Source organism: Neofelis nebulosa, chromosome 7, assembly GCF_028018385.1.
Source record: "Neofelis nebulosa isolate mNeoNeb1 chromosome 7, mNeoNeb1.pri, whole genome shotgun sequence".
NCBI lineage: Eukaryota > Metazoa > Chordata > Mammalia > Carnivora > Felidae > Neofelis > Neofelis nebulosa.
In genome coordinates, this window is record NC_080788.1 from 18,811,589 (window position 1) to 18,834,399 (window position 22,811).

At 43.3% G+C, this 22,811-nt stretch overlaps 1 protein-coding gene across 4 annotated transcripts in view; it reads right to left on the reverse strand.

The window, feature by feature from the left end:
• Positions 1-22,811, reverse strand: part of ADAMTS17 (ADAM metallopeptidase with thrombospondin type 1 motif 17) — a 346,524-nt gene that overhangs the window by 83,184 nt on the left and 240,529 nt on the right. For 2 of the 4 annotated variants that reach the window (XM_058736749.1, XM_058736748.1), the window contains exons 15-17: positions 21,484-21,604; positions 16,976-17,044; positions 3,950-4,030 (exon numbers count right to left, since the gene is read on the reverse strand). In XM_058736749.1, the coding sequence (XP_058592732.1) occupies positions 3,950-4,030; positions 16,976-17,044; positions 21,484-21,604 (271 nt within the window). The remainder of the gene's footprint in view (positions 1-3,949; positions 4,031-16,975; positions 17,045-21,483; positions 21,605-22,811) is intronic. The other 2 variants (XM_058736751.1, XM_058736750.1) reach the window with 1 other exon arrangement.

A 22,811-nucleotide genomic window follows, 5' to 3' on the forward strand; every position in this document is an offset into this window, starting at 1 on the left:
ATGGGTATGGGCAAGGACACCCCTTGTTGTAGGCAGTTTGAGATTTTTAGGCCTAGAAACTCAACAGGGGCTACTGAAATGAAGACAGATGCTTTGATTTGACAGGCAAACGATGGAGTTCAGAACACAGGGAAATCCTGAGCGACCTAATGGGATCTGTGCTGTCTGAAGTTCAGATTTGCTGGGGAGCAAAGTTTCGCTTGCTGGTTCTGCCTGGGTCAGAGGCTGGATGTTTGAAGCCACCGTCTGAAATAGACCAGTGTCTGCTTTTGTGTATTTGGCTCAGGAACCATTAGAAGCCTTTTGGCAGCTTTTGGAGAGACTTTTGCAGGGATGAGGATGAGCACGTGCTCTTTCTCGCTACCTGTGAAGAACAAAACCTCCTTAACGGCCTGGAACGTGAGGTCATGTGGCAAATGTCCATTTCCATCCCTGGGCCCTTCTTTTGCCCTGTGAACATCTACACATCATCCCTGGACTTCACTGGGGAGCAAGTGGTGGTGGTGGGGGGAACGGGGACATTCCTGATGGGAGGGCACAGCTCCTCCTTATAGCTGGCTGGAGGCAGGCACGAGAGGTCCAACCCCATCCCCATGCCCTCCTCTTGCATGGCGCTGTGCAGAAGCTGCTTCTTTTTTGTCCTTCTCCCTCTTGGATTCCACTGGAAGACTTGACCCACAGTCAACCTACTTCTAATCCTGGCATCCAGTCAGTTCCTTTTATTTCCACTCACAGTTCTGCCAGCTCTGTTCTTAGCTGTGGATGCAAACTGCAGAGGCATTTCCTGTTCCAGGTGGTTTTGAGCAGAAAGCCAGGCAGCGTGGGCTGAAGGTAGGTGGGGTGAAATTCTTCAGGAACTGCTCCCAGCAAATGTGAGAGTAATTCAAAGTTACACTGGGTTGACTTCCAAAGCACCCAGCCCCGAGTGGAAACAAGGCTTGTTTGAACTAACTTTAGAAACATAATGAGCATGGACCACCTTCGGATTTGCCCTTGCTCACACACCAGGCCCTGGAATCCTGGGATTAAAATGTATGAATAAGATAAGAAGACAAAAGCTGGCTTCCCCCTCTGCAGGAGGCCCGGTGCTTCTGGGGAAGTTGTCCTGAGACACTGAACCAATTTCCTTGGGCTGGAGGTTCGCTTCTTTGAAGTCCACATAAATAAGTCACAGCAATGGGCAGGTTTAACGCATGTTAGCCAGGGAAAAGTCGTTTCCCTCTATTGATCTCTGGCTGTAATGGAACACATCAGAGCAATTCCAGGAGGCTCTGTGGATTGCCACAGGCCCAGATGAAATGAGGACCTTTGGACAAGCTGCTGAACCCCTGGAGCCTCAGTTTCTTCCTCAGCGAAATAGGAAAAGCAATACTTAATGCGGGCGGTTAGGGGTCAGGTCTACAGAGCCAAGCAGGGCTCAGTGACTGGGAACCACAAACGTCGATGCTCCTGTTACCTGCATGTGTGGCCCACAGGCTCTGGAAGCTGAGAGGAGCCAATAGGAGAGCTCGCCGCCCCCGCCCCCCCCACCATGGGCAGCATCACTATTTACTTGGCCCTAAAGTGGGTTCCAGCAAAACATCTGTGTTTACTACAGAAGTTGAACAATCTAAAGGATTCTGACATCCTTCTGTCATTCTTAGGTTGCCACAGAAAAGCACAGATAACGTTCCTATTTTGGACAGAAACCTGGGGCTGGGACGTCTCGGAAGCCAGGACCAGAAGCCAAGGGACTCACCTGCAGGGGCACCTGCTGGCCAGCCAATAAGTTGACCTTGGAACTGTGCCAGCTCTGAGGATATTGAGATTATGATTTTTGAATAAGATAAGGGTCAAAGGCAATGTCTGCCTCCCAAAGACACCTGGTGACCCCGGGGGTAGAAATGTCCTTTCCAGGTAGGCAACGGCTGATGAACCAGTCGGAAAGGGTAACATCTGGGAGTGACCCAAGGTGACAGATGCCAGTGAGGCTGACCCAATTTCCTCAGGTGGGAGGAAAGGGGCGGGGGTGGGCTCTTTGAGAATTTGGTAAAAAGGCCATAGCTCCAAGGAAGCTGCCAGAAGCAGCACAAGGCTGTTTTCGAAAGCATGTATAAGCACTGTTCCATCTGCGGCAACAGCTCAGACAGCTGCAATGAAGGGGGCCAGGCTAGACGGGGACAGCGTCCATGCCAGGCAGGTGGAAAAACCACAGGGCTGATGGAGACAGATTTGAGTATGAACCTGTAAGGTTCTACCCCGGCTTAAGGAGCAGCGGTGGCCTCACGGAGGCAGAGTGGACAGCAGAAGAGAAATCTGAAGAGGAGGTGACAGGGTTGCCTGGGACACAGTAGGGGCCCCAGGCGGCTGCTTGCTGGTGAGCCCTGGTGTGGGCATTCAGGAATGAGAGTTCCTGTCCCTACTCCCGCCGTTCCCCAAAGCACATGTGTGAGGATTATCTGAGTGCCTGCAAAGTGTTTTCTTAAGTGACAGGACAGTGGTCTTCGTTGGAAACTTGCCTAAGAGAGGTTTGTTTTATGTCTGTCTAACGAGACTTGGAGTTTCTCAAGTAGAGACCATTTCAAAGAAAGACCTAGATCCTTCTGAAGCTGCAAAGGCAGGAATGTGGATAATGATATAATTAATAAAAAAATTAGTGATAAAAGTTGAACTAAAAGCATTTCATCAGGAGCTTCATTTGAGCCAAAACAACTTAATTCTTAAGTTTGAAGCCAGAGAGAGAGAGATCGTGTCTTATAAATTCTTTTCAATCTCAAACGGCACCTTGCAACACAGACGGAGGAGATTATAATACGAGAAAGCCCTGGAGAAGGACCTGGGTAGGAGATCAGCCACCTCCAGTTTGAAATCCAACCTGAGACAGAACATAGGAAGGAAAAGGGCTGGCAGGAGGGCACGGGTCACAGCATGTCCCATCCCAGGGGACTAGCAGTAGAGGCAGGCTCTGAGCACCCTGCTGGTCCCCACAGCAGCATAAAGAGCACATCACTCTACTCTGGTGCTCAAGTACCAGGCAGACCTTTGAGAGGGCCAATGGAGAGGCTGGCAGCTAAGCTTAGGATACACTCAGAGGGACTTCTGTGCCCAAGGAGGTGTTCAGTTGAACAATTCTTCGTAGGCTTTAAAAAAAATTTTTTTTTTAAACTATTTATTTTTGAGAGAGAGAAAGAGAGAGAGAGACAGAGAGAGGGAGGGAGGGAGGGAGGGAGGAAGGGGCAGAGAGGGAGGGTGACACAGAATCCAGGGTCTGAGCTGTCAGCACAGAGCCCAATTCGGGGCTCGAGCTGTGAGATCATGAGCTGAGCCAAAGTCGGTCACCAAAATGACTGAGCCACCCAGGAGCCCCTCTTCTTAGGCTTTAAGTATGGTTCTGTTGAAGGCAATGAGGAAAAATCTGGAATGGAAGCCAATCCTTCTGCAGACAGATGCAGGCATTTGTGCCTGAAGTCAATAGAGGTGGCTGTTAGGAATTTGGGGTACACAACACTCAGTGAAAACCAGGGTTCTTTTGTGCTTCCATTGGATTTAGGGCTATTACTCTTTTTTCCAGCTAAGAAATCATCCTCAGAGCCATCAACAGCCTCCAGGGGCTTCCTCCAAGCCAGGCAACGGGTCTATGCTGTGTAGGCTAAGGCTGCTCTGAGTTCTCTGGGGGTTACTTTGGGGGGCTTTCGCCACCCCAATTCCATCCTTCCTTCCTCTGTCATCTTCCATGACATATCCAAAGCTGGTGGTTCCTCCTGCTCTCCCCCACCCCATCTACTCTGGGGGTGGCTGCACTTTAGCCAAAGACGACAACATTGTGTGGAGTGCTCTGATTACTTCTGTCTTTATGTCTCAAATACCGGTGTAAAACCCGTGGCCTGGGAGAATGATGCTGGACCAAATAATCAGCCTGATCATGCAAACCTTAGAACATGAACCACGGATCAGATCATTTTCATTTTACCCAGAAAACTGTGGGCAGGTTTATCCTCCACCACGCGGATCCTCCGAGCTCCAGCTGGAATGACAGCAGCTTCAATATAACCTGTAGTGACAGACAAGATACAGGTAAAGCACACCTCCACGCTCCATCAGAGGTCCACGTAGAACCTCCCAGAAAGATCCACCCCTATGGTAACTTCAGAGCCTGTGGAATGGGATGGTCCAGCTCCGAGAAATCAAGTCAACCAACCAAGAGTTGTTCTTTGATGGCCAGCACCGCCCAGCTGCCCAAATTCCAGACAGCACCATTTGTATGTGTTAAGAGTTGAGCTGTCTCTCCCCCACTCCCATTCTTATGTTCAAGTCCTAACCCCCACTATCTCAGAATGTGACTTAATTTGGAAATTAGGCCCTTGCAGATGTAATTCGTTAAGATGAGATCGCACTGGAGTAGGGTGGGCACCTAATCTTATAAAAAGGGGAAACCCGGATGCAGACACGCACACAGAACTCCATGTAAACAGAGGTCAGAATGATGCATCTACAAGCCAAGGGACACCACAGATTGCCAGCAAACCACCAGAAGCTAGGAGAGAGGCACGAAGCAGATTCTTCCTTACAGCAATCCAAAGGAAGCAACCCTGCCCACAATTTGATCTTGGACTTCTAGCTTCTAGAGCCATGAGACAGTCAGTGAGGGTCTGTGATTTATGCTACTCAGTTTGTGGTACTTGGTTACAGCAGCCCTAGCAGACTAAGGCAGCCTAGAATCCTAGCAGACTAAGAGAGCCCCTCCAGGGAGCATGGACGCACAGAGCCCCTGATCACTTCATCTGCTGGAGGTTCCTTTGGTCTTTGCCGGACTTTGAGCTTTTCCTGAATCTGTGGAATGATAGCGGAAGTTAAGCGACTCCCCCAGTGACAAAACCACTCTTTACCACACTGTGCCCCATTTCCTACTTCCATTGACCTTCAGGAATTTCTGCAACTCTCTCAGTGCATGCTTTTGTCTATTTCCTTGAGTATTTCCAGCTATAATGGGAGCCCTTCAGAGGCCAGAGGGCTTCCTCTGCCCATACTCTGACCCGACTTGTACCCAGACAGTGGGTGGATAATGATGATTCAGGGAGGAAATGGCTGAGGCTGCCAGGGAGGAGGTCAGCAACCAGCGGATGCCTGGTTTAACTGTGTCAATAAACGAACCCAACACTATCGGTGAGATTCTGAAATGCAGGCTGGTAATCATTTTGTTATGATTTTCATTTGGGTTTGGACAAGGGTTATGCGTGTTTGCTTCAGCAATTTAGGTGATCATTCCAAATTAGATTATGAATCTTTTCACTGTGGTTCCTAAATGTGATCATCAGAATCAGCAAGGGAGCTTTAAAAATGAGAGATTTCTGAGCCCAGCTATGTAGAGATTGTGGAAATATCTATTTTTGAGGGGTCTATTTACTCCCTCATTTTCTCCCAGCAAAACTAGCTTCATTTTCGTTATAAAAATAGTACATGATAATTTAAACCACAAAAGGGGGGAGAAAACCCAAAATCAACCTGTACCACATTGCACTAGAGAAATGACCCCTAAAAAGGTAATATTTTGGTGGCTAGCCTTTTCAGCATGTTAATGCACATAAAAATACATACATCATTTTACACGAATAGGATATTGTACGTAGTTTTAAAAGGTCAAGGACAACTTTAAGATAGAGTTTTGCTAGGCAATATGTGTCCAAGGTGCAAAATTCAAATTACAAAAGGATATGGTAGAAAGTATGTTTCTTTAATAAGATATATCCTGCACTTAGCTACCATTTCATTATTTACATATTATTACTATTTATAATAATTTGTCTATTTTGGCTTGGTTTCCATAAAGCTAATTGAAACATCCGCTCATATGGCAGTTTTATTTCTTCCTTTCTAATCGTTACGGTTTTAATTTCTTCTCCTTTCACCACCGTGACTAGAACTTACAAAATCACGTTGCATGCAACATGGGACTGTGTCATCCTTGCCTTATTCATGATGTTCACAGGAATGCCTCCAAAGTTGTCCCACTGAAAATGAGGTCTTCGTGATAATGTGATAGGTAACAATTATCAGGTTAAGGAAGTTCCCCCTTCGTCCTAGTTTGTTAAAAGCTTTTGTCACAAAGAGGTACTGGAGTGAATCAAGTTCTTTTTTGTCTGTACTGAGGTCATCATATTGTTGTTTTCCCCAAACAATCTGAAGACCCCAGGACAGTTGAACTGTAATCACACTGGTCACGGCTCACATGGCATGTGGGTCAGTATCTCAGCTTTGTCTTTCCTTCACCAACACATTTTACTTAATTGTTATTTCTTTTCCGTTCTGATGTTTTTCTGTAAATCTTTAGTTATAGTTACATTTCTATTATGTGATTTGTCAGCTGTAAGTAAAATTAAAAAAAAAAATTTTTTTTAACGTTTATTTATTTTTGAGACAGAGAGAGACAGAGCATGAACAGGGGAGGGTCAGAGAGAGGGAGACACAGAACCTGAAACAGGCTCCAGGCTCTGAGCTGTCAGCACAGAGCCCGACGCGGGGCTTGAACTCATGGACCGCGAGATCATGACCTGAGCCGAAGTCGGCCGCTTAACCGACTGAGCCACCCAGGCGCCCCTCTAAGTGAAATATTTTAATCCCTGGATATTAAAAGACGAGGAGGGGCTCCTGGGTGGCTCAGTCAGTTAAGCGTCTGACTTTGATTTTCTGCCCGGGTCATGATCTCATGGCTGTGAGATTGAGCCTGTGTCGGACTCTGTGTTGACAGTAGATAGCCTGCTTGAGATTCTCTCTCTCCACCGCCCCCCGCTCTCTGTCTGACTCTCCCCTGCTTGCGTGCATACATGTGTTGTCTCTCTCTCTCTCTCAAAAAAAGAGGAAGTCAGCATAGCTACACTGTGCTCCACTTTCTTACATCTTTTCAATTTTTACTGTATGAATCCTACACTGTATTAATTTATAACATTTTTTGCTAAGATAATTCCTGCAGTTGTTTTAGTCTTAATCTTAAAAATTAATTTAATGTTCATTATGTGTCCCTTCTGCCACAATTTCTTCAGCAAATTCTTATGTCCCTCATGTTTGCACTCTTTGTGATGGGCTTGTGAGAATTATATTTTCTGAAATGTAATATAGTTAAAAATTATTGTTTGTTGTTTTTATACTTGAATGTCAGTTTCATAGCTATAAAATTATTGGCTCACACTTTATAAAAAAATTTTTTTTAACGTTTATTTATTTTGGAGACAGAGAGAGAACATGAACGGGGGAGGGTCAGAGAGAGAGGGAGACACAGAATCTGAAACAGGCTCCAGGCTCTGAGCTGTCAGCACACAGCCCGATGCGGGGCTCGAACTCACAGACTGAGAGATCATGACCTGGGCCGAAGTCGGACGCCTAACCAACTAAGCCACCCAGGCGTCCCTCTTGGCTCACGCTTTCTCTGAGCTCACTGTAGGCGTTGTTCCATTGAATGTCAATGAGGAGAAGATTGAGGCCAATCTGATATTTTCTTTTCATTAGGTTACCTAAAATTGGGATTGAATGCCTACTTGAGTCTTATATTAAAAATCTGATATCTACTGGACTAGTCACCGTTTAGTATAATTTTTTCCCGGGACATGAAGGTATACTATTATTATACTTGTTTGGTTTTCTTTTTCAGGGACACCAAATTAGGCTTGATTTTCTTTTTCTTCCATTGTGTTCATTTAATCTCTTACTCTTTTGATGCTTTTTTCCATTTGCATTTTGCTCGGCTCATTTTTCTCAGTCTTGTCCTCCGTGCTGCTTCTTGTGTTCTCAGCAATATCAATTTCCTTGCTTCCACAGGGACTTGGTTTTTGTGATGGATTCATTTTCTTCCTTGACATGTTTCCTCAGCTCTGACAAGTCATGTTTTGTCTCCCTCTGCCACTTCACCATATCTTCATTGGGGTCTTATGTCCTAGTCATGAGTTCTTATTTTATTGAGGCTATTGTTTAATCAGTTTTTGGCATTTATAACAGTAACATTTGGTTGCAATTTTCATTTTCTCCTTGGTAACACTTTGCTGGTGGTTATTTTTTTTTAACCATTCATTTGTTCTCCTGCTTTTTATTCCTTTCTTATTGCAGTTATGGATACTGTTCTGATTCTCTTCCTAGATTACTAGTTTTTAAGTGACACAAGTTCTAACTGTATAAGCTGCTTGCGGTAGGCTTATACTGTGGGTAAGGATGGGACAGTGTCGTAGGCAACAGCACTTTTTCTTGATATACAGTAAAAATTACTAGGATGTAAGTTTATGTGTATCGTTGAGCTAATTTTTTTTATATATTTTAAATTTATACAAATACACATGTATATTTTCTCATAAGAATTTTATAATACAAGTAAATCTCAAGTCTTAATCTCACTCCCCTTCCTGTGAGAACTGCCACCATCAGTTTGGTGTATATTCATTCATATATTTTACTATTTATACATATATTCATGCAAACTAAAAATATACTGTGTGGCATTTTCATATTTATATTTGTCTATATTTTTCATAAGTGTTAGGAGTAACATTATAACTAAATATTGTACTATACTTTTTTTAACACGCTATTTCTTGGAGATCCATGTGAGTGTGTATAGTTATACTTCATTTTTCATTTAAATTGCTATGTAGTTATATGACTACTCCCTTAATGATGGACATTTGTTTCAAATTCGTCATTGTTAGAAATAATGCTATATTATATAAAAATATGCACACAAACCCCTAACAAAACACTAGCAATCTAATCCAGCAACATATAAAAAGGATTGTATACCATGATCAAATAAAATTTGTTCCAGGAATTCAAGGTTAGTTTAATATATAGAAATGAATCAATGAAATCTATATAAAACACAAAAAACCACAAGATCCTTTTAACAGATTCAGAGAAAGCATTTGACAAAATTTAATACCCTTTCATGATAAAAGCACTGAACAAACTAGGAATAAAAGGGAACTTCCTCAACCTGATAAACAGCTCTTTGAAAAACCCACAGCTAACATCAGACTTAATGGTGAAATACTTAAAGCCTTCCCCCTAAAATCAGGAAGGAGACAAGGATGTCCATTCTAGGTACTTCTATGTAGCATTGCATAGGAAGTTCTCTTCATGTCAATTAGGCAAGAAAGCTTTTTAAAAGGCATCCAAATTAGAAAAGAAGTAAAAACATCTCTATTTGCAGATGTCAAGATTTTATATATAAGGAAAATCCTAAAGAATACACTAAAACATATTAAAACAGGTTTAGCAAGGTTATAAGATATGAGATCAGTATACAAGAATCAACTGGATTGCCAGGCATTAGGGCTAAACAGTTAAAAATTAAATTAACAATCTGAATTAAATAGTGTCAAAAAAAATAAAATACTTAGGAATAAACTTCACAAAAGATGTGCAAGATCTCTACACCAAAAACTAGAAAACACTGTTGAAAAGATACTGAAGAAGATCTAAGTAAGTGGAAAGACATTCCATATTCATGGATCAGAAGACTTAATAACGTTAAAATGGAATACTTCACAAATTGATTTACCGATCAATAGTGTGTATAAAAATTCCAGCTCTTTGATTTTGCTTTTTTGCCAAGAATGACAAGCTACTCCTAAAATTCATATGGAAATACAAGGGACCTAGAATACAGAAATCAATACCTAAAAAGAGCAAAGTTGGAGAACTGACACTAACTGATTTTAAGGCTTTCTAGCCAGTTACAGTAATGAGGATAATGTGATACTGGCATAAAGGCAGACATTTTTATTAATGGGGTATAATTGAGAATCTAGAAATAAATCCTTTATTGACTTTTTAAAAGCAAAGGTGCCAAGAATATTAAATGGGGGAAATAATAGTCTTTTCAACAGTGTTGGGATAACTGGATATCCACATACAAAGGAATGCAGCTATGTCAGAGGATACGAAAACCCTAACCAAAAAATGGATCAAAGACCAAAATCTAAGAGCTCAGACTATAAAAGTCTTAGAAGGAAACACAGAAGTACAATTTTTTGACCTTGGGTTAGGCAATGGATTCTTAGATATGACTGCAAATGCATAAGCAACTAAAGGAAAAAACCAAAGTAGATTATATCAGAATTTAAAACTTTGTGCTTCCAAAAACACCATCAACAAAGTGAAAAGCAAATTCATTCACTGGAAGAAACAATTTGTAAATCATTTTGATAAAGAAACTATACCAAGAATATATAAAGAAAGCTTATAACTCAATAATAAAGGGACAAATAATTCCATTTAAAAATAGGCATAGGATTTTAATAGACGTTTTTCTCCAAAGAAGATATATGGTATGAATGGCCACCAGGCACATGAAAAGATTCTCAAAATCATTAGTCATTAGGGAAATGCAAATCAAAACCACCGTGAGATACTTCTTCATACCCACGAAGATGCCTATAACCAAAACAATAGACAAGAAGAGCTGTAGAGAAGGTGGAGCAAATGGAGGCCTCATTCATTACCAGCAGGAATGTAAAATGGTAGACACTTTGGAGAAGAGTTTGGCAGTTTCCAAAAAAAATTAAACAGAATTACCATATGGCCTACCAATTCTGTTCCTATGTATATAGCCAAGAAAAATGAAAGCACATGTCCATGCAAATACAGATGTTCACATCAGTATTATTCATAATAGCTAAAAAAAGTAGAAACAACTCAAATACCCATCAACTGATGAATGATTTAAAAAATGTGGTATAACCATACAATGGAATGTTATTCAGCAATAAAAAGATGGAAGCCACTGATACATGGCTGTGATGGTTCATATGGGCGAACCCTGAAAATCTTATGCTAAGTTAAAGAAGCCAGTCGCAAAGGCCCACATATCGTATGTGCCATTTATATGAAACGTTCAGAAGAGACAAATATACACAGAAAGTAGTTGCTGAGGGCTGGGGTAGGAGGGAGATGGGGAATGAGTGCTAATGAGTGTAGGACTTCTTTTTAGGATGATTGTGGTGATGGCTGTGCAACTTTGTGCATGTATTAAACACCCACTGAATTGCACATGTTAAATGGGTGAATTTTATGGTGTATGGATTATATTTCAACAAAGATGCTTAAAAAGAAAACCCAATACTGCAGTGAACAGCTTTGCACATGTCTTATTGTGCATATATATGACGTCCTACCAGTCAGCTGTGAGAATTGCTGGGTCAAATAAACATCAATTTATGTGTTTACGTATAGCTAAATTACCCTCCATAACAGCTTAACTAATAGATAAGTCAACCAACACTATATGAAGTTTTCTGTTTATTCATAAACTTCTAAATACTTGAAATTATCAATCTTCTTTTTTTATTATTTATTTTTTAAATTTACATCCAAATTAGTTAGCGTATAGTGCAACAATGATTTCAGGAGTAGATTCCTTAAGCCCCTTACCCATTTAGCCCATACCCCCTCCCACAACCCCTCCAGTAACCCTGTTTGTTCTCCATATTTAAGAATATCTTATGTTTTGTTCCCCTCCCTGTTTTTATATTATTTTTGCTTCCTTTCCCTTATGTTCATCTGTTTTATATCTTAAAGTCCTCATATGAGTGAAGTCATATGATGTTTGTTTTTCTGTGGCTAATTTTGCTTAGCATAATACCCTCTAGTTCCATCCACGTTGCAAATGGCAAGATTTCATTCTCTTTGATTGCTGAGTAATACTCCATTGTATATGTATACACCACATCTTCTTTATCCATTCATCCATCAGTGGACATTTGGGCTCTTTTCATACTTTGGCTGTTGTTGATAGTACTGCTATAAACATTGAGGTGCATGTGTTCCTTCAAAACAGCATACCTGTATCCCTTAGATAAATACCTAGTATTGCAATTTCTGGGTTGTAAGGTAGTTCTATTTTTAATTTTTTGAGGAACCTCCATACTGTTTTCCAGAATGGCTGCACTAGTTTGCATTCCCACAAGCAGTGCGAAAGAGATCCTCTTTCTCTGCATCCTCACCAACACCTGTTGTTGCCTGAGTTGTTAGCCATTCTGACAGGTGTGAGGTGGTATCTCATTGTGGTTTTGATTTGTATTTCCCTGACGATCAGTGATGTTGAGCATTTTTTCATGTGTCGGTTGGCCATCTGGATGTCTTCCTTGGAGAAGTGTCTGTTCATGTCTTTTGCCCATTTCTTCACTGGGTTATTTGTTTTTTGGGTGTTGAGTTTGGTAAGTTCTTTATAGATTTTGGATACTAACCCTTTATCTGATACACCATTTGCAAACACCTTCTCCCATTCTGTTGGTTGCCTTTTGGTTTTGCTGATTGTTTCCTTCACTGTGCAGAGCTTTTTATCTTGATGAGGTCCCAATAGCTTATTTTTGCTTTTGTTTCCCTTGCCTCCAGAGACATGTCAAGTAAAAAGTTGCTGTGGCAAAGGTCAAAGAGCTTTTTGCCTGCTTTCTCCTCAAGGATTTAAAAAAATTTTTTTAATGTCTATTTTTGAGAGAGACAGAGAGACAGAGAGACAGAGAGAGACAGAGCATGAGTGGGGAAGGGGCAGAGAGTGAGGGAGACAGAATCTGAAGCAGGCTCCAGGCTCTGAGCTGAGACCAATGTGGAGCTTGAGCCCACGAACCGAGAGATCATGACCTGAGCCGAAGTCGTACGCTTAACCGACTAAGCCACCCAGGTGCCCCATTGCCTCAAGGATTTTGATGGCTTCCTGTCTTACATTTAGGTCTTTTATCCATTTTGAGTTTATTTTTGGGTATGGTGTAAGAAAGTGGTCGAGGTTCATTTTTCTGCATGTCGCTGTCCAGTTTTCCCAGCACCACCTGCAGAAGAGTCTTTATTCCACTGGATATTCTTTCCTGCTTTGTCAACGATTAGTTGGCCATATGTTTGTGGGTCCATTTCTGGGTTCTCCATTCTGTTCATTGATCTGAGTGTCTGTTTTTATGCCAGTACCATACTGTCTTGATGATTACAGCTTTGTAATACAGCTTGAAGTCCATAAATCTTAATATTTGCTAATCTAATAGGTGCAAAAAAATTATGCTGGAGATTTCATTTGCATTTCCCTCACTATTGATGTGGCTTGGCATCTTATTATATATTGGTTGGCTATTTGCATATCCTTTTCAGTTAACTGCCTTGTTGATAAGCATCGCCCATGTTTTCTACTGGCTGGTTTTTTGGTTTTTTGTTTTTTTTTTAGTTTGATGAGCAGGAATTTTAGAAGTATATCTTAGGGGCACCTGGATGGCTCAGTTGGTTGATGTCCAACTCTTGATTCTAGCTCAGGTCATGATCACAGGGTTGGGGGATTGAGCCCTCCATTGGGGGCCTCACAATGAGCATGGACCCTGCTTAAGATTCATTCTCTCTCTCTCCCCCACTCGTGGGAGCTCTCTCTCTAAAATTAAAAAAAAAAAAAAAAAAAATATATATATATATATATATATATATATATATATATATACACCTTAGTACTTATCAATATATATTTAATGTTTTGAACCCAAACTCTTTACTTACCAGACTTATTGTAAACATTTTTTCCGTCATTTGTTGTTTTTTTATGAAGCTCTTTATCACATATTTTTAATTTGAGAGACATATTTTTGAGATCTTTTTGTTTTCTGATGGTTTCTTCTTAGAACATTCCGTACTAGTTTTATGAATACAGTCGCATCTTGGATCTTTTTAAGAACAGTTGGTAGAGATTTTGTATTTCTATTATTTGAGTGATCTTTTCCCATCTTTTCATCTTACCTTGCTCTCCCCTTTGTGTTGAGACTCCTTCAAGAAGGAGGCCAAAGATGGGGTGTCTTTGTATATACAGATGGGGTTTGGTGACCATGAGGGCTGGCTTTCAGCTGAGGGGCAGGGAGCCATTGTTGAGGGCTGACAACCAGAATAGCAGAACGTCAGCTATAGGAGCTGTGTGCCGTGGTGCTGGTCACCAAATATTTCCAGGTCTCTCTCCAGAAATGTTAAGGATGCATCTCCCTACATTCTTAAAATTGTGGGACCATGTGACATACTTTGACCTTAAAAATGTGAGTAAAACTGAGGTGCACATAGGAGCTTTAAGAGCATCAGGACCTGATTTGTTGTGTTCCCTTTTTCCTGCCAAGGTGGCTGTGGCGGCATCTGAACAATAAAATCTGTCAGCCCAGGTCCATGAGTGGCTCAAACACACACACCCTCCTACCTCCCCATGCTGGACATGTAACATGAGCAAGAAATAAACTTTTGTGTTAAGCCACTGAGATGTGGGGAGCTTTCGCATTGAGTCTTTATTGTGGCAAATCCAAATCTATTAATTCAGATTCATATGTGTATGAATGTCCACCTGAGATGTCCTTGTTCTCCTCAGACCTTATCATAGGCTCCTTTTCATTCGTTTTAAGTTGAGCTCAGGAAGACAGGAAGTACTTGTTGTTCAACCAGCCATCTTTGATGGAAAGTTTGGTAGCATCTGCCACACAGACAGCAAATGTCTGGGCATTGTTACTACAGATCCAGCCCCAGAACTTTCCGAAATACATGTTCTACTTGACTCCCCAGATGTAAACACAGTTCAGCCTGAGGGCAGCGGTTGCCTTACTTCTAGTGCCCTGATCCATCCTGATTCCCAGGCAGGATGACTGGAACCAGCCGGGGTGTGGTCCTCCAACGTGATTCCTTCCAGACACTTCCCCCAGGCACGGAGAAGGGCAGTGCTGGCTCATCCAAACAGCCTGCTGCATGCGGCCCCTGCACTGTCCAGTCCTCACACCGTGAGGCAGGGGTTTTTGATTAAAAACAGTTTTTACTCTAGTAATGCTTCTCTACTTGAAAAGTCTGGCCACCAAAAACACAACAAAACACAAAGAACCAAACCAAACAACAACAAAACACATCTTTTAGGATTACAACATTGGCTTTTGTGCCACAGATTTCTCTCAGTGAAATCCATTCCTTCTGGGGGAGTTTGAAGACTTATTGGATTCTAGGGATACAAGACAATAAAATGTCAAAAGCAGAGACAAAAACTGTTTGGGGTCAATGTGATTCAAACCCTTCTGGAGAGGAATCTCCATTTAAACTACAGAACTGACCCGGGAATAAGGATCTGCTTGGAGAGCTGAAGTATTCTCGGAGAGAAGCTGCTGTTAATGGAATCTTTCTATTTTGTGACTAACAAACCTTAGTGTGAACATTACTAGGCTGCTAGAATCTGAGGCACTGGATACATTCACCAAGATCCAGATTAGTTCATTTTCCACATTCCCCAGCAAGGTAGTATGTTTGCAACCAATGTCTGGTCACCATGCCTGTGTTTAAACTTAACTTTGGCACAAATAATAATACCGAAAAGGCACCCGTTTTTTCTCTCTTCTCTCAAGAACCCTGGGGGGTAGAGCAGATGAGCAGTGAAAAGCTCAGGGTAGATGAGGTTTATCCTCAGGTGACCCCTGAGTAACACGGCAGAGGAATCATTGCCATTCATGGGTTCTGCTAACCTTTCTAAGATGAGCTCCTCTGCTCATGACCTGCAGGGAACCAATCAAAGAGACAATCCCTGAAATGGAAGGCAAGTGTTTTGTCCACAGAGCAAGGAAACCACCTCTACCTCACTGTCCTTTGTCTGATGGCCCCTACTTTGACTCACAGCTCAAAGCCCATGCTGAAGTTGGTGTAAAAAGTGACTGGAAATGGTAAGAGTCCCATCACCAAGTCCCAGAGCACCCTGCTGTCATCCCTCAAACCAGATGGCCCCCTATGCAGAAGCCAGATACCACATGTTGACTAGGCATGAAGTATAATTAAAGGGGGGGGGGGGTGATTTACTCTAAGAATTCACAAGATAAAGTCACATTTGAGGTAGCGTAGCAGGACTTTATCTTTGGAATAATTTTTCATTCTAGTCTCTGCAATCAAGTAGGAGAAATCCAGTTAGAGGGATGTGATTTGGGTTCATGAGGAAGCCGTGGATAAAATTCAATGCCTTTGCCATCCTCCTGGGAGGACAGGTAATTTTTGCTGTAAGAACGAGTAGTTAGAAGGAACATCAGTGTGATGTTGACTTGAAACCAATCTTAAATCTTCTGAGGAGTTCATATCACCAGGCTATGAACACGTTCCCCTGCAAAATAATTTTTGTCTGAATTCCCCAAGTAGCCTTGCTTTTAGATGATCACTTTTTGTGTTTTTAGTAACATTAACTGTCTTTGAAAGAAAACCATTGAACTGGCAAGGTACCATGATGGAATGCAGGTAAAACTCTGGCTATGTGGCCTGGAGCTCTTTCACAAGATTGTATCAAACATGTAAAAGAAACCAAAGTTCAATTTTTTTTTTTTTTTGTAGTTTTCTTACAAAATACTTAGGCTTTTGTGTAAGTTTATAGTTTTCCCTTTTTACAAAAGTTGTTTATGAGAATACCTCTATCTTTATGTTTATCCCTAAGGGCTGTTCTGGGTCTAATTGGAAAGACCTCATTGTTTGGGAACCCCGGGGGGCCAGACTAATACCCTTGTTCAGTTCCCAGAACGTGAGGTCAGTGTAGGTGGGCCAAAGCAAGGCCATGACCTTATCTCTAGTATGAAGACCAGGAGGATGTTATCCCCTGCCCTTTGGGAAATCCAACCCTGTGGTATGGAGACTTCACTATGGAAGAAAGTGCCACTTTCGGCAAATTCTCTGGCACGTCTTTGCATCTTCTGCCGAAGTGTCAGGTGTGGCTGAGAATGAAGACGTATCCATGGCACACTAATGCATGTTTCTGGTCTCCAGTCTCATAACCCTTTACCTTTTATAGCTTTAAAATTGGTTTTACTCTACAGTTTTTCTTTTTCGCAATCAGTCCTACACATCAATTATATGTAAGTGATTAATGGCCTTTGTGTTTATCCGTGGCTTCATGCATGACTCATTCCCGTCGACTGTGCTCAGAAAACATTCAGGCATGTAAGCGAGGAAAGAATCCCACACCACACATTTAACCACTGGTACTGCACATAACATATAAACATCTTACATGAGAAACACTTGGGAACAGCCTTTGCCATCACACACGTGGACACCTTCGTACAAGGATTATTCTTGACTGAGGAAAAGAAGTATATTGTACTTGGTTTACATGCACATTTCCAGAACTGAGACTGGTGTTCTTAATCACGGTGGAGAGAAGGCTCATTATTTGTTATCATAGAGGGTAAATTTCTCCACAGAACTTGCATACCCCACACCGAGAGACTTGGCACGTGACAGAGGTTCTAAAGGTAATTACTGAATAAATAAATATGTGACTTGAGGATCCATCCGCACTCAAAAGGGATAGATGACATCACCTTCTCTTTTAAAAATTCATAGTTTAAGGAGGTTCTCTTTGAAAGCAAGGGTAATGCAATTCGGAACCCATAGAGTGGTTCTTGGTGGGGACTTCGGTGGGTACTAGTCTCCTTTGTAGCACTGAGGAGGAGCACAGCAGAAAGATACAAATGTCACAATGACAATTTAGTGAAGGAGGTGAAGGCAGCACACCAAGAACTTCCAAATTTCTAAATTAAAAAACTCCACTGTTTGAACTCAACCAAAAGCTTGAGAATGTGCAAGCCCTCCATCCATCCAGGAAGTAATACGACAGCCAATTCGAGCAGATCCCTCCTATAGCTGAGTTGCTGAGGGCCTCGGTGCTTCAAAGTCAGGAGTCAATAGGCCAGGGGGTGTAATAAACAGCCAACACTGACCTCACAAGGACCCAAGAGGGGGATACCATGGGGGATGTGGACACGGTCCCTGTGTGGGTCTGCTCTGGATTCTCAGCTCAAGCACTTAGGTGAAAAAACCCAGAAGGGTTCAGGCAAGGGTCAGGACTTCAGATAATTGGGCAAAAATCCTGCATTTGATTACTTGTTATCTTTCTGGTATGGTATTTCTTTTTGATATTTACCCTTAAGGGTGATAAGACATTCCTCCTTTTCCCAATCTTTAGGAGCTGGGCTAAGATGAAAGTTACCTTCCTATCTAAACTGACAGGATTACTGAATCCATCCAGCCACACTTGGAGTCACCCAGATGTTATATGACCTGGGGCTTTATACCAGTCCTAAATTGGGTTTTTCCTTCAGCCTGAAATGCCCTTCCTCCACCCCCACTGTCAGTTAATTTCTACTGGCCTTTTAGGGCTTGGGGACCACCCTCATCTTTCAGCAGGCCTGGGCCAGGTGGCCCAGGAGAATTTGAGGCCCCGCAGCACCCCCCACTGAGATGCTTTGGCCTCACACTCAAGCTGCTTGCCTGGGGGTTCCCTCCCTTGACTGTGACCGACTTGGGGAACCTCTAGCTTTTATTTCTGTACAACTCACATTCAAAGTGTAGTAGCACTGGGGCACCTGGGTGGCTCAGTCGGCTAAGCGTCCAAACTTCGGCTCAGGTCATGATCTCATGGTTCGTGGTTTCAAACCCCGTGTCAGGCTCTGTGCTGACAGCTCGGAGCCTGGAGCCTGCTTCGAATTCTGGGTCTCCCATTCTCTCTGCCCCTCCCCTGCTCATGCTCTCTCTCTCTCAAAAACAAACATTAAAAAAATTAAAATGTAGTAGTGTTGAATAAATGTTTGCTGGGTAAGTGGACTATTGGTGACCCTTTGTCAGTATCTCTGTATATGTGCATTCCAGAATGTCAGACCACGATTACAGGGTTGATGAAACTATGTTAAATAGCAATTCATTTATGTGTGAGTGAGCATTTCATGCACATCTTCTGTAGGCAGAATCTACAATGATATAAGCTTCTGCTCACAGACGGTGAACACTTGGGAAAAACAACTTCAGACTTTAAAACAAAGATGTGACATCTGGCAACTGCTCAGGACAGAACTTTTCCAGGTGGGTGAGGCTATGGGTGCTTATCTTTCTCTGAAGGTTTGCTAAGGCTTTTGTGCGCCAGAAGCTGGAAGGAAGCACATTAACCACAGGCCTGGGTGGGGGCAGCTACCCCCAGGAGGCTTCCAATGGTTCTCTGTCCCTCCACAGGGGACTGGCTGCCAGAGCCCCAGAATCCTGACCTCCCTGGGAGGAAGCCTACACATTCCTGCCCACATTCCTCCTGTGAACAGGTAGGATGAAGAAAGGGGAGGCAAGAAAAAAAAAAAGTTACTGTGATTGGAAGAATGCATCTACTCACGATGAGATCAAAGGTCAAGAAGCAGATTAGACTCCAGGAAAAAACAGAGAACATTTTTTACCCCCATTGGGGTTCTCTTGGAAATGAGCTGCGATGTTGCCTCCAGTGGAGATTTTCAAAGGTGTGTGACAGAACCACCCTTAGTGTTCGACTGAATTGCCCCGGGGGCAGGAGCGGCACAGATGTGTTCAACTTGCCTTCCACATAAGGGAGCAACTGGAGTTAACTCAGTTTACTGAACAACATTTGTTTATTTATTTTTGAGAGAGAGAGAGAGCAAGGACCCACGGAGGGTGCAGAGAGAGAGGCAGAGAGAGAGGGAGACACAGAATCCGAAGCAGGTTCCAGACTCTGAGCCCCATGTTGGGCTCAAACTCACAAACCATGAGATTATGATCTGAGCCAAAGTAGAACATTTAACCAACTGAGCCACCCAGGTGCCCCAATTTAAATAAAAGGTTCTAATCTCTCCCCCACTTTTTAAAAAATCAGTACTAAAACTTGCAGAGGTTTTGTTGCTAAGTAGGCAAGGTCAGAGTCTCATGGCAGATTGGAGCTGGGGATCCAAACAGAGAAAGTGCCATTAGACATGTCAAAACAAATAGAAATCACCAACGTTCCAGAGCAGTGTTGTTCGAGAACTTTCTGCGATGATGGAAATGTTCTCTCTCTGTGCTGTCTGGCACAGGAGCCACTAGCCACCTGTGGCAATGGAACACTTGAAATGTAGCTAGTAGGACTGAGGGCTGAACTTTTAAGTTTGTTTAATTTTAATTATAATTAAAAAAAAAATTTAAACATTGATTTAAGAGAGAGTGCACACACGTGTGTGCTCGAGTGGGGCAGGGACAGAGAGGGACACAGAGAACCCCAAGCAGGCTCCTCACTGTCAGTGCAGGGTCCCATGTGGGGCTCAAACTCATGAACCGTGAGATCATGACCTGAGATGAAATCCAGAGTCAGACACTTAACTGACTAAGCCACCCAGACGTCCCTATAACTAAAATTTGAATAGCCTAAAGTGGCCTGTGACTACTGTCCCGGAAGGTGTAGCTTCGGAGGGCACTTTCCCCCCAAACTGACTTGCTCTAGCACTACTTTCCTCAGTTGACCTCAGGAGCCACGCAGCAGGCACAGATTCTCACACAAGTGTCCTATTTTGTAGACTGGGCACCTGTCTTTAAAATCCAGAAACCAGGCCTGAAATGCACTTCCTAAGCATAAGTTTAAAATTAAATTTTGTGCTTACATTTGCCTCTGGTTTTGCTTTCACCAGATCCTGCAAAATCCTTGTGCAATAGGTTGCCCTTTCTGCAAGGTATCAAGAAGGAATGTTTCCGCTAGACCAGGTCTTCTATCCAGATAGAGGAGAGGGGGAGCACACACAGACTTCTCCTCTCTGCCTCATTCCCAGAGGCCTGTTCTGTGGGACAGAGAGGATTACCTGTGATTGTGTTCCCCTGTGGGGTAAAATTGAAGGGAAAAGCTTCTATGGAAAGTAATCGTTCAAATTCGAATAGAGACTTTTCAGCTCAGCTCCGCCCACCAAGCTACCTTGGTGATGTCGCACTTGGGCGAGCAGACACTCACTAAGGCTCTGAGAAGAGCTCTCTCCCCAGAGGACTTGTCTGCTTCATGCTCCCCTCGTTATGTGTCAACCCAGACACATCCCTGAACATCATAAGCTAGTGTCCCCCAGGACAGGCGATCAGAAACCATCTCCCACCTCTGGGCTAAGCAGCCCACAGCTGCGAAGATAGTTCTAGCAGAAAGCCTCCGAAGACCCATCAGCTGAACTTGGATGGACCTCTGTAAGCACAGTGTTGGGGGAGGTCTACATCTGGGAAACAGGAGACTCCTCTCTTCTGCATTCACAGTTGCCAGAGAGGCAGCTCAGACTTCCTGGAACATTCGGCTTCATGCGTGTTTTAGGGATGTGTGTAAATGCAGTCCTACTTTAGCTGACAGAACACTCAGAGAATCTTCTGTCTATAGGTAAAAATGACCTGGCCAATGTCACATCGGAAGACAGGCTGATGCAAAGCGCAGGGGAGCCCATTGGGCAGGTCAGGGCAGCACCACTGGCCACCATAGGGAAACCGCTCGCTTCTAGGAACCTAAAGATAATCTGGCTAAACTGTTTTCTCTTTGCCTTTCAGAAATCATAAAACTGAAGGGCCAGGTCACCTATTATCAACTAGAAGGTGTGTGATCATTGGCTTTGGGTAAAGGAATTACAATCTATAAACACCTACAGGCCGTCCTGCAGCGGCAGTAACCCTCGGGGCTCCCCCTCACCCACACCCTCCTCGCCCCCCACGAATGGCCAGGGTCCCCTGTCCCTCGGGCTTCGCACTCACCTGTGCCCCGAGAGTGGCTGAAGTCGCCCTTCACTACGCGGCAGGTCTTGCCGTCACCACTGCAGACCCCACACCGGTCTTCCTTGGCCGCAGACCCGATGATGCCATCACAGCCGATTTTCTGAACAACCAAAGGGCCGGGTTATTCTGTGTCTAAGACTCAGAGGGATCTTCCAGGAGAATCTCTACAGGGCTGACTTCTCCAACAGACCTGGCAGGCATGGTGCCTGGGGCCTGCTGGACTCTCAGAGCCCATGAAAATATTTTATTTCAAGATCAGAAGAGAAGGGGCACCTGGGTGGCTCAGTCGGTTAAGCATCCGACTTCAGCTCAGGTCATGATCTCACGGTTTGTGGGTTCGAGCCCTGCATCGGGCTCTGTGGTGACAGCTTAGAGCCTAGAGCCTGCTCTGGATTCTGTGTCTCCCTCTCTCTCTCTCAAAAATAAATAAATGCAAAACAAAACTCAAAATCAGAAGAGAAAAAAATGAATAGAATCCAGCTTGTATTATATCTGTTTTTATACCCACATAGTTGCCAGACATATTTTTTATTATTTGTTACAGAGGAGGGGACCCAGGAAGGCACATATTTATGCCTCCGAAGTCAGACTGAGGCCTGAGGCCTGGCCTTTCTAGCACCTCCTGAGGCAGAGGCCATGCCTCTGACTCCCACACACCCACTGGTGTGGCCACAACTTCACAGAATTCATGTTTCCCTGGGGCTGTGTGGGGCACCTGTATCTGGGTTCTAACAGCCAACAGAACAGTGTGCACAAACCACACCGACTTTTCTGTTGAGGCCAGGAAGCCCAGAGCTCCTTGAGACATGGCTGAAGACATGAGACCCCCCCCCATTTCCCTGTAGAGACTGAGCCCAAGAAGACCCATGTCTCCCAAAACTTTCAAAAAGGCATGTGTGAGGGCAGAGAAGAGTAACCTGACCTAGAGTGGTTCTGGGTGGCACAGCCCAAGTCAGTGTGCGAAAACTGGGAAAAGATTGTGAACTCTTGTTTTTCCTTAAAAAACAAAAAAAAATGCGTGAGAATTTTATATTCCGCAAAAAAACACATCTAACTTTATATTCTGGCAAACACGGAGTATGTGTTGGCTAAATTGCTGAAACTCTGCTTTCCCCCCAGAAGTGAGTACTTCCAGAACAAGAACGGAGTTTCTCCACTGCCCCATGCCCTGCATTAGGGATTGACGGTTCAGGCCATAAGGAAGTCAACAGCCAGATAACTCAGGCCAAGGTGATTTCACTCCTTCCCATGATGCTTGGGTGAATCTGGCCAGGGGCTTCCCTCCTTGCACCCCACTCCAGCAGGGC